At 51.7% G+C, this 10965-nt stretch overlaps 1 protein-coding gene across 3 annotated transcripts; it reads left to right on the forward strand.

Moving 5' to 3' along the window:
* The first annotated feature begins 1950 nt into the window (after positions 1 to 1950).
* On the forward strand, positions 1951 to 10764 carry Snx20 (sorting nexin 20). Of its 3 annotated transcripts, none has more exons than XM_048792215.1 (5): positions 1975 to 2110; positions 4575 to 5268; positions 5399 to 5537; positions 7949 to 8100; positions 9682 to 10764. In XM_048792215.1, the coding sequence occupies exons 3-5, from the start codon at positions 5408 to 5410 to the stop codon at positions 10348 to 10350; spliced, it is 951 nt and encodes a 316-aa protein (XP_048648172.1). In that variant the 5' UTR covers positions 1975 to 2110; positions 4575 to 5268; positions 5399 to 5407; the 3' UTR covers positions 10351 to 10764. The 3 variants fall into 3 exon arrangements, with proteins under 3 accessions (XP_015344239.1, XP_048648172.1, XP_048648173.1); XM_048792216.1 differs by lacking the exon at positions 4575 to 5268 and adding an exon at positions 4155 to 4523 and having other exon boundaries at positions 1976 to 2110; XM_015488753.2 differs by lacking the exon at positions 4575 to 5268 and having other exon boundaries at positions 1951 to 2110.
* Positions 10765 to 10965: the final 201 nt, after the last annotated feature.

Consider the following 10965-nt stretch of genomic DNA (forward strand, 5'->3'; position numbering starts at 1 on the left):
AGATACCACTGAACATCCATCAGTGGGTGACAATAAAAAAAAATGATATGACACTGTCAAATGTGAGTGAGAATCTGGAGTCCCTGGAACTCACATCCTGTGCTGGGGTCACTGCAAAAAGGTACAGCCGTGCTAGAGGACGATCGGGAATAGTCTCTACCGCTGCAGCTGTCCCACTCAAGACCCCGCAGTCTCACCTCCAGTAGTCACAGGTACTGGATGAACAGGTCACTCTGCCAGCCGCATTGATCTGATGGTCCTGTGTTAAGGTTTGGATATGAGACACCCCTGGAAAAGCTCATGTTAGGTCAACAGGAATGTTCAGGGGTAAAATGATTAAGAGAGCTGGAGCCTCATCAGTGGGTTGATACATTGATGGACTCACAATCTGAATGGACGACTGGGTGGTAACTACAGACAGGGGGTCCATAGCTGAAGGACGCAGGTCACTGGTGGAGTTGCCTTGGGGGTTGTATCTCGTCCCTCTTTCTCTCTCCTCCTCCTCCTCTCTTCCCCTCCCCCGTCCCTGCTTCTCAGCTACCTGAGCCGCTGTCCTCCACCACACCCTGCTGATGTTCCTCACTTGGACCCAGAGAAATGGCATTGGCCAACCAGGGACTGAACCTCTGGAACTGTGGGCTCAGAACGAACTTCCTCTTCTAAGTTGTTCTTGTCAGGTATTTTGGTCACAGTGACAAAAAGATGACTAACACACCATCCTCGAAACTACTCAAATGTGCACCAACAGACCCAAAGAAGGGTAAACAGCGATGCCTTAAAATAATGTAGAAATGCTACAACAGAATTTTTTTAAAAAACTCCAACTACAAACACACAAACGCACACGCACACGCACACGCACACGCAAATTGTTGAACCTTACACACGTAAATGTTGAATGAAAGAAGCAAAATGCCAAAGAACACACACAGCATAGATGGCTCAATTTATATAGAATTCAAAACTGAGAAGAAAGAAACTGGGATGTGTAAGAATCTATTCATAGGCAGTAAATTCCCAGAGCGAGGAGGTAGCCATCATCAGAATCCAGACTCTGATGGCCCCTGCCAGGACTGGGAAACCTGCTGGACTCCCAGGAGGAGGCAGCACACTTTATTTTTCTTTTTTCCTGCCCAGCCTCTTGCCCTTGAGGCATAAATACCGAGGGCCATGGATCACTTAGCTGCCCAGGATCAGTTCCCTGGTAGCTGTTGGACGTGGCTTTGCACCAGATGAAGATCTGAGGCCGTCACATTCCCATCCACATCAGGCACTGACTCTGCGTCCACCGTCTTTGTGCTCCGACCCTCAGTTTGTCCATCTGTTAATGGGCATGATGGTTCCCATCCTGCCAAGCTCAGAGGATAGAACAATAAATACTAAAGAGTGTTGGGGTTCGAATGCCTCCCAATCTCATGTTTTGGAGGAATGATGGGGTTGGAAGGTGAGGCCTTGAAAGAGGTGATTGGGTCGAGAGGGTCCTGAGAGAAGATCGGGTCATGGGTCAGAATGGATCAATGATGTGGGAGTGGCTAACTAGACAGAGCAGGTGCCGTCTTGTGCAAGCACTTGCTTGCCCTTTCACCTTCTGCCATGTTATGACACTAGAAGCAGAAGGCCCTCGGCAGACACGAGGACTGCCACTAAGCCTTGACTTCGCAGCCTCCAGAACCGTGAGCTGAGAAGAACTTCTTTTCTTTATAAATTTCTCAGTCTACGGTCTTCCCTCACAGCATCAGAAAAGGACTAAAATGAAGGGCTCTAGGAGCCACTCTGGGAGTGCCAGGGACTGTCTGGGCTGGGCTGGAGCTGGGCTGCTGAGCAGTGAGACCAGCCTAGACTCCTGCCCTGCTCCACACTGCCCCTCCCACGGGGGACTGCTACAGGAGACCACAGGCCGTCTGTCTGCGGGCTTCTCAGTATCACCTTTCACCAGCCAATCAGCGGGGGCGATCAGGACAGGTCACACAGCCTATTTCCTGTTTTCAAACAGGGAACTTAGCAAAGCAAAAGCCACTCAACCACTTACGGGAGCTTGGAACCGAGAAAATAAGGGGCTATGTGACCCGCTCCTGGACCCTTGGACGTACTCAGGGCCCGAAGACCTCAGGTCAGTGTTTGATCCCAAGATCAGGTGGCTTCTGAGCTCCATCCATTCCTCCTGTGACCCCTCCATGTTTGTTGGGGAGAGGGTGGGACGGGGAAGGGTTGTGATAGCCTGTAGCACCCTGGGGCCGAGCAGGGAGCAGCCCCCCTTCCCATCACCTCGATTCCTCTTGAAATGCCAGCACTCTTCCAAGCCCTCTTGGTCCTGGGGAACCAAAAAGCAGTGCCTGGGACCCTGCATCAGCACAGCCCTGGGGAATCGGTACAAAATACAAACCGAGGGCTCACCCCAGAACTAGATGAGACTCTGGGTGTCGAGAGCCAGGAAATCTGCTTTTGAACCAGCTCCCAGACCCCACCCCACCAGGGCATCCTGATGCACACGCATATGCGGGAGTCCCTGCCATTGGGCAGGCTTCTCAGGGAATGTCCAGGTGTCCAGTGGGGCCCACCCTCTCTCCAGTGAGGGCAGCTGTGCATCCAACGTCCCAAATTCTTCTGCCTCCTGGACAGGCCAGGGAGCTTTATTCCACTCCACCAGACTCATCCCAGATGAGAAGCCTCTGCAGCCCCCTCAGGAAGGGAGCGTGGGCTCTGCAGATGGCCCTGTGTGCCCATCAGAAGGACTGGACATGGCAGGACTCTTCAAAGCAGGGAGTGAGGGTCAGGGGACCTGGGAGTCAAGGAGGAGTAGGATGACTGTCACACACACCAAGCCAGAGGGCCAAGGGGCTGGGAGCTGATACATAGACACACAGGCTGGGTGAGTGTCCGGGCACCGTGTACCAGCTCTTGCTCTGTCCTCTGGGCCAAGCTGGCCCCCCACACTTCAGTGTTTTATAGTGAAGTTTAGAAATATTTTCAGCAGAGGCCATGGGGAAGGGAGGGACGAGTCCTCAGAATCCCTTATGTGGCTGACCCCAAAGACCTTTAGAGTTCTTTGCTGTCCCATTTCACAGATGGAGTGACTGAGGCCTGGGCATGGATGGGAAGCTGCCCAAGACCCCATGGTGGCACCAGTGCGTGACTTTTCCCTTTCTACTCCTTTATAAATGGGTGACACCCAGCAAACCCCACAGAGGAAACCTAAGTGAGCCGGCTTTGGCTCTTCAATTTGATTTTCATTCTAAGCCCAGGTTTCGGCTTTCTCGGGTCTTTACTGCAGTTTCCAGCCAAGGCATCATTTCTGGGATCTTTTAAGTTCTTGAGAAAGCCAGGCCTTGCTTCTGACCTGGTATTAGTTGCCCAATCACGAAAGCAGAACGGGAAGGGCTGGGACCCTTGGGGCCAATCCATTCACAGTCACCCATTTTACAGATAAGCTGGCTGAGGCCCATGCAGAGGCCTGCCCACAAACCTGCGTCCCCGAGGAATCCCGGTTACCAAGAGTCCATTAGATAGGAAAGCCTGGGACCACCGCCATCTTGCTTGATCACTTGGCATGATATAGGGGTGGGGAAACAGTACCTGCCCAAGAGCCCACAGTTGGTCAGGACAGAAGCCGGGTCTCCTGACTCCTTGAGGACAGAATGAGATGGCTGAGGTGTGTGAGCTGCAGCAGGCTTGAGCTCCCATAGTCCTGGCCAGCCAGGCCCCTGCCCTGTGCCCCAATTTGCTCATCTGTGAAAGGAGAAGTCGGATCAAGGGCCCCTGGGGACAGCCACTAGACAACTGCCCAGCTGGGGACCTGGAGTATGGCCAGGGCTCGGATTCCACAGCCCCCTGAAGCCTGGCTCCAGTCCCAGCCGAGCTCACCCTCCCCAGGTCAGGCCAGATGAGAAAGGCCCTCACCCCTGGAGCAGGGACCCCAGGGAACCACCAGTGGCCTGCTTCATTCCAGGCCGTGGCCAGCCGGAGGGTCAGACCCAGGGATTGGAACCCAACAGACCAGAGTTCAAGAACCAGCTCCCCTCACCCCCACTGCCACCATCCCACAGTGATAAAGCCTGGTAGGGGGTCACTTGCATCCTCCCAAGTTTGAATCCTTTGGCCTGAGCGGTGCCCCAGCTACTTGCTCCAAATGCTCCGCCCCTTTTTCTGACATGCAGGGATATGGAATTCCACTCCAGCTCACACCCTGGAGTCATTGATTCCACAACTACTTCCCAAAGCATCCAGCACCTACCAGATCCTAAAAACAGGATGACTACACCGAGTATGTGTGTGTGCCCTGACTGGCTGTTTCCAGGGTCTGCCTGACAGTCCACCCACCTCGTGCAGATGGGTTGGCTGTGATGCCATGGGACTTGGCTGCACAGAGAAGCCGAGAAACTTTCCGGCTTCCAGGTCATCTCATTCACTCATCTGGGTCACTAGCAGAGTTGCTGCATCCACCGAACTCGGTTACCACCTGCCTGCCCTCCCAACTCACCTGGCTAAGACAGAGTCAGCCAGGCGGGGGTGTGTCCTGACACCAGGTACCAGCTCTTGCTCTTGGGCAATTCTAAATCCAAGTTCTTTTATCACAGAGTGAAGATAAAAGTAGTCCCTATCACCGATGGTGGTCAGATTAAGTGAGAGAGTGAGCGGATTGAATGCAGAGTGCACACCAAACAAGTTCCACTTTGCTCACTGGGCACACTCACCAGCCATGTGACCTTGGGCTAGACCTCCGTTTCCTCATCTGTTATTTACAGGAAATGATAGATTTCTGTGAGCTGTAAATTAGACAAGGAATATGAAGAACTAGGTGAATAAGAAGTGGGCCAAATAAGCTGTCAGTAAAAGTTTCCTTATAAATAGATAGATGATAGGTGATGTATAGATTATAGATAGATGGTACAGAAATAGAAAAAATAGGATAAAGGATACATGATGATGATAGATAGGTAACTTGATAGGTAGATGATAGATGATAGATAGACAGATGATAGATAATGATAGATAACAGATGATAGACAATAGATGAATGGTAGATGATAGGTAATGATAGATGACAGACAGATTGGTAGATAGATAATAGACAGTAGATAGATGATGTTAGATGATACACACAGAGTAATCTAAAATTGAGCATTGGGGCATTTAACTGGACAAGCCATTATCTTGGCTTGAAGTCACCACATTGAAAATCAAGAGCAACTTAATAGTACAAGGATCATAATCCTAACAGAAGGTCTATGTCACCTTGGAACCATCTGTCCAGCAGAAGAGCAGACCCAGGTCTGGATCTTGCAGCTGGGTGGGCAGTGGAGGGTCAGCTGGGGGGAGTATTGTCATTCCCCTCTGTACTGAGCAGACAGTACAGTATGTGATGAATGGGCACTCACTGTTCTCTCTTCTGCCCTGGCAGCCTTGGAACATGGCATGTCCTGAGCACCCTGGGAGCCCTGGCTGGACAGGACCTGTAACCCAGTGTGCTGCTAAGACCAAGCAGGAAGCACCCACCTCAGACCCAGATCTCCCAAGCCCAGGACCTAGAGAACACTCAGGTGGGCCTGCAGCTTGGGACTCTGTGAGGGGGACAGGTTTAAAGACACTTGAAGTACAAACGTGGGCGCCTACAACGAATGGGTGCAGGACAGTCTGGCAGCTCTTTTACCCTGGGTCACCCTTGACCCTGGGATGAGGTTTGGTGCTAGTTGCTTATGTGGTAGGTGACCAGGAGGCAAGGGCAGGGGATCGGGAAATGAGGATGGGGAAAGTGGGGAGCCACCCAGGGTACCAGTGAGCACATGACTTGGGTAGGTGACAGGCTCACTCCCAAAGGAATCTTCTAGGAGGTCGTGTGGTGGAACGTATCTCAGAGTTGTGAGACCACAGTCCCATCCCGTCTCAGCTGAGGGAGGCCCCTGCGCTTGTCGCTATGGCCCCAGAAAGCCCTTACGCTGGGAGTCTAGTGCTTCCCCTAGAAAGTCAGTAGCATGTTCCAGGACAATGAGTGCCCAAGGCCCCAGCCAGGCACTGATACCTCCCATAGCACCCCTCCTGGAACTAATCTCTCCCGACAGTCCTTCAAGATGGACCCATTGAAAACCTGCTGTACTCAATGCAGAGAACAAACCACTGTACTGGCCTCTGGTTCCTCAGGGAAACACCCATGCAAAACAATTAGAAGTGCCACAAAGAGCTATTGGAACAAGGTGGGAAGGACTGTAATGCCAAGGAGCAGTTGAAGTGACATGTAGGCAGGTGGACACACTAGGCCAGGGCTTCTGGGGACCACATCATTCACACACACACAAAAAAAATGCACAATTACTTGCACAATTTTAGTAGAGAAAGATTCTAAGCTGTCTCAAGATTCTCAGAGGGGCTCAGGTCTCAAGGGAGGTTTCAGAAACACAGTTGGTACCACACGCACATCAGATAGAGCACTAATCTCTAGGATACATAAAGGACTCAAAAATCTTAACATCAAAAAACAAATAACCCAATCAATAAATGGGCCAAGGAACTGAACAGATACTTCTCAGAAGATGAGATACAATTGACCAAGAAAATATGTGAAAAAATGTTCATCATCTCTAGCAATTAGAGAAATGTAAATCCAAACCACTCTAAGATTTCATCTCCCTCCAGTCAGAATGGCAGCTATGAAGAATACAAACAACAATAAGTGTTGGCGAGGATGTGGGAAAAAAGGTACCCTCATACAGTGCTGGTGGGACGATAAAATAGTGCAGCCATTCTGGAAAGCACTATGCAGATTCCTTGGAAAACTGGAAATGGAACCACCATTTGACCCAGCTATCCTACTCCTTGCTTTATACCCAAAGGAACTTAAAATCAGCATACTACAGGGACACAGCCACATCATGTTTATAGCAGCACAATTCACTATAGCTAAACTGTGGATGCCCTTCAGTAGATGAATGGATAATGAAAATGTGGCATTTATACACAATGGAATATTACTCAGCAATATGGCATTTGCAGGTAAATGGATGGAGTTGGAGAAGATAATGCTAAGTCAGTCAATCCCCTCCCCCCCCCAAAAAAAAATGCCAAATGTTTTCCCTGATACAAGGAGGCTGATTCATAATGGGAGTTGGGGGCAGCCTGGGAGGAATAGATGAACTTCAGATAGGGCAAAGGGGAGGAAGAGGAAGGGAGGGGGCTTGGGGATAGGAAAGACGGTGGAGTGAGACTTACCCTAAGTGCACTTATAAAAACACGAATGGTGTGACTCTATTTTGTTACAACCAGAGACATGAAAAATTGTGCTCTATTTGTGTAATATGAATTGAATTGCATTCTGCTGTCATATACAACAAATTAGGATAAGTCAATTTTTTAAAAAGATTACAAACACCAAAAAAGGGAAAGAAACAGAGTTGGTTTCCAGATAGGGCAATGGGAGGGTTGGGTTCAAAGCAGATAAGTGGCCCATGGTAGAAAAAGCAGGCCTGGTGGGCAGTGAGCGAGGGCGAGGAGGGGCGGGCCAGGCTGAGGCTGGAACCCAGGATCTTGGCAGCTCCCTCCACCCCTCTGGCATGTGCTTAGGGTCCTTGGGGCAGCCACGGACAGTCAGTGCTGCAGGCAGGGCCCAGGTAGACAAGGCAGGGTACTGTCAGCAGTACAGGGCTGCACAGTGCTGATCTGCAGGCCAGAGGGCTTCTGCAACATGCCCGCACTGCATTTCACCATCAGGAAACCAGCTGCGGTGATTGGCTATTTGAAGTCGTCAGCAGTGGGTGGGTTCTGCCAGTTTGGACGCAGGCTCCTGGCTGATGCCCTCCCCCACACTCAGTTTTATAAATGTAAGGGTGGGCAGAGGGGCATAATTACCGCTCCTCCTGAATCCTGATGCCCCCTCCAAGACAGACCCAGCCACCGCCCCAGCCCTTGCCTCTCAAGTGCACAGCCCTGGTGCAGATCCCTAAGGAGGCTGTCCTTCCAGGTGCCCACCCCAGTCCGAGCTCCAACTCCAGCATGACCACCCGGGAGCTGCAGGAGTACTGGAAGAAGGAGAAGTGCCGCTGGAAGCACGTTAAGCTGCTCTTTGAGATCGCCTCAGCCCGCATCGAGGAGCGAAAGGTCTCCAAGTTTGTGGTAAGTTGAGATGGGGAAGTGATGGAGCCCTTTCAAATGGCCCTGGGCAAGACCTCAACCTCCCCAACCACGAAATGGGTTGATAGACTTTAACTCACAGAGTTCTTCCAGAGCAATGGCCAAAGAGCACTGTGCTAAATTCTGTGAAAATTAGAGAGGTAGGAGGAGTCAAGCTTCCTGACCCTAAGAAATAGCCCTGCTGAAGCCCAGGTGATCAGGTATTAGTCATCTTCATCCCTCTCCACTGGATTTTGTCCTAACCTTGTGTCTTTTACTGCTATTTAATTTTTTTTCTTTAGATTGAATCAATTCTTTTTCTTTTTCTTTTTTTTTTTTTTTGCAGGGGGAGGGCTTACTGGGGATTGAACCCAGGGGCATTCAACCACTGAGCCGCATGTATTTTATTTAGAGAGGGTCTCACTGAGATGCTTAGTACCACACAGTTGCTGAGGCTGGCTTTGAATTCATGATCCTCCTGCCTCAGCCTCCCGAGCTGCTGGGATTACAGGCATCTGCCACCATAACTTGGATCCCTTCTTTAAAACACTGAATATATTTAAATGGAAAATCACAATCACATGGCATAAAGAAAAGTACGTACAACTACAAATGTAAATAACAAATAAAACTAAATACTGTAATTCAATTGGCTGGCTACTAGGGCCTTGGACAGCTCTGTGCTTGGGGGCTGCTGTCTTAGCAAGGCTGGAATTCCAGCCTGTGTTAGGAAGATGTCAGAGCCACACTTGACCCCTCTTCTCCACTTAATTGGAACCAGGACAATAACTATAGCTACCACTGCGTGCTGACTGCATGCTAGGCACAGTTCCATGTGGTTTCAGTGCATTAACTCATTTAATCCTCATACAGTGATTGAAGTAGGTACTATTCCTATCATCAATTTATGGATAAGATACGTGAGGCTCAGAGAGGATAAATTACCTAAGACCACACAGCTAGATTGTGATGGGGCTGGAATTATAACCCAGGCCGTCTGGCTCCAGAGTCTGTACCCTTCACCAGTACTCTTCTTTTTTTGTGTATGTGTGTAATTTTTTTTTTTTAGTTGTAGATGGACGCAATGCCTTTATTTTATTCATTTATTTTTAATGTGGTGCTGAGGATCAAACCCAGTGCCTCACACATGCCATGCGAGGCAAGCGCTCTGCTACTGAGCCCAGCCCCAGCCCGCCAGTACTCTCTTGAAGGAGAATTAAAACAATAATTTCCTGATGGGCCATCACTACCAGTGTGTGTGCAGGATGCTCTGACCCACTTCCCAGTTCAGATCGCAGAGGCCCAGCTTTGATGAGGGAAAGCCACGAGGGTCCCCAGGCCCCCTGCATGTGTCTTTTTTTCCTCTGAGCTGCCCTATGGTGCTGTAGTCGTTACTGCAGGGTTGGTGTCTGTCCTGAGCCCCTTTACAGCTCAGACGACGGCTAGGGCAATTAGAACAGAATTGCATATAAGGATGACCCATTTGCAGGGTATCCTCGTCGTTACTGTCCTTTGCCGGGGGCTCTGTCATTTTCACCTGCTCGCGCGTAGTCAAAGGTGTGCCCGGCCCCACCTGTCCCGCAGATGTACCAGATCGTGGTCATCCAGACGGGGAGCTTCGACAGCAACAAGGCTGTCCTGGATCGGCGCTACTCGGACTTCGAGAGGCTGCACAAGAGCCTGCTGAAGACGTTCCGGGAGGAGATGGAGGACGTGGTGTTCCCCCGGAAGCGCCTGACGGGGAACTTCTCGGAGGAGATGATCTGCGAGCGCAAGCTGGAGCTCAAGGAGTACCTGGGGCTGCTCTACGCGCTGCGCTGCGTGCGCCGCTCGCGCGAGTTCGCCGACTTCCTCACGCGGCCCGAGCTGCGCGAGGCCTTCGGCTGCCTGCGCGCCGGCCAGTACGCGCGCGCGCTCGAGCTGCTGGTGCGCGTGGTGCCGCTGCAGGAGAAGCTCACGGCCCACTGCCCCACGGCCGCCGTCCCCGCGCTCTGCGCCATGCTCGTGTGCCACCGCGACCTGGAGCGCCCCGCCGAGGCCTTCGCCGCCGGGGAGCGGGCCCTGCGGTGCCTGCAGGCCCGGGAGGGCCATCGCTACTATGCGCCCCTGCTGGACGCCATGATCCGCCTGGCCTACGTGCTGGGCAAGGACTTCGTGTCCCTGCAGGGCAGGCTGGAGGAGAGCCAGCTCCGGAAGCCCACCCACCGGGGCTTCACCCTCAAGGAGCTCACGGTGCGGGAGTATCTGTCCTGAGCCAGCCGGGCACCTGGCAGGGAGACTAGGGGCCACCGTGGCTCCGGTGGGCCGCGCGGGCAGCGTTTTTCACGGGAGGACCTGTTGGGAGCTGTGAGTTGCTGGGTGACGTTGGGCAAGTCCCTCTGATCTGTATGGAACGAGGTGCTCCTGGGACCCCCTGTGTTTCTAGCTTAGGTCCCCTGATGTCAGGCTCCCTTCATCTCCAAACCACAAAACTAGCTGCAAAAAATGTTGGAGAGTGCTGTGGACCTTACTGATGTTTTTGTGGGAAGCAGGAGGAGAGGTTTGCATCACGAATCATGGACTAAGCGCAGGTAATTTCCTGGCAGAGGGCTCTCCAGCTGCCCTGGGTCTTTTTTTGCTGCTCTTATGCTTATAAGTAGACCCACCCAGCCGGGTGTGGAAGCCCCCCCAAAAGGGCTGGGGATGTGCCTCAGTTTCCAAGTGCCCCTGGGTTCAATCTGCAAGACCAAAAAAAAAAAAAAAAAAAGACCCACCCATTATCCTAATATTCTTGCTCTTCCCCTTAGCATGCAGACCTCACTCGGCAAATCAAAGGCTCTCCTATTGTCCCTTCAGGACAGCCTCTCCCCGTGCAGAGCCCCCAGGGTG

The sequence above is a fragment of the Marmota marmota genome, unplaced genomic scaffold (genome assembly GCF_001458135.2).
Source record: "Marmota marmota marmota unplaced genomic scaffold, marMar, whole genome shotgun sequence".
In the NCBI taxonomy this organism is placed as follows: Eukaryota; Metazoa; Chordata; class Mammalia; order Rodentia; family Sciuridae; genus Marmota; species Marmota marmota.

What these genes read in the sequence shown, in the direction of transcription:
- Snx20 (XM_015488753.2), top strand. Translation starts at nt 5,408, where the DNA reads ATGGCATGTCCTGAGCACCCTGGGAGCCCTGGCTGGACAGGACCTGTA. An exon ending in AGGACCTAGAGAACACTCAG is followed by an intron (nt 5,538 to 7,948) that starts GTGGGCCTGCAG and finishes CTGTCCTTCCAG; the next exon opens with GTGCCCACCCCAGTCCGAGC. An exon ending in GAAAGGTCTCCAAGTTTGTG is followed by an intron (nt 8,101 to 9,681) that starts GTAAGTTGAGAT and finishes CCTGTCCCGCAG; the next exon opens with ATGTACCAGATCGTGGTCAT.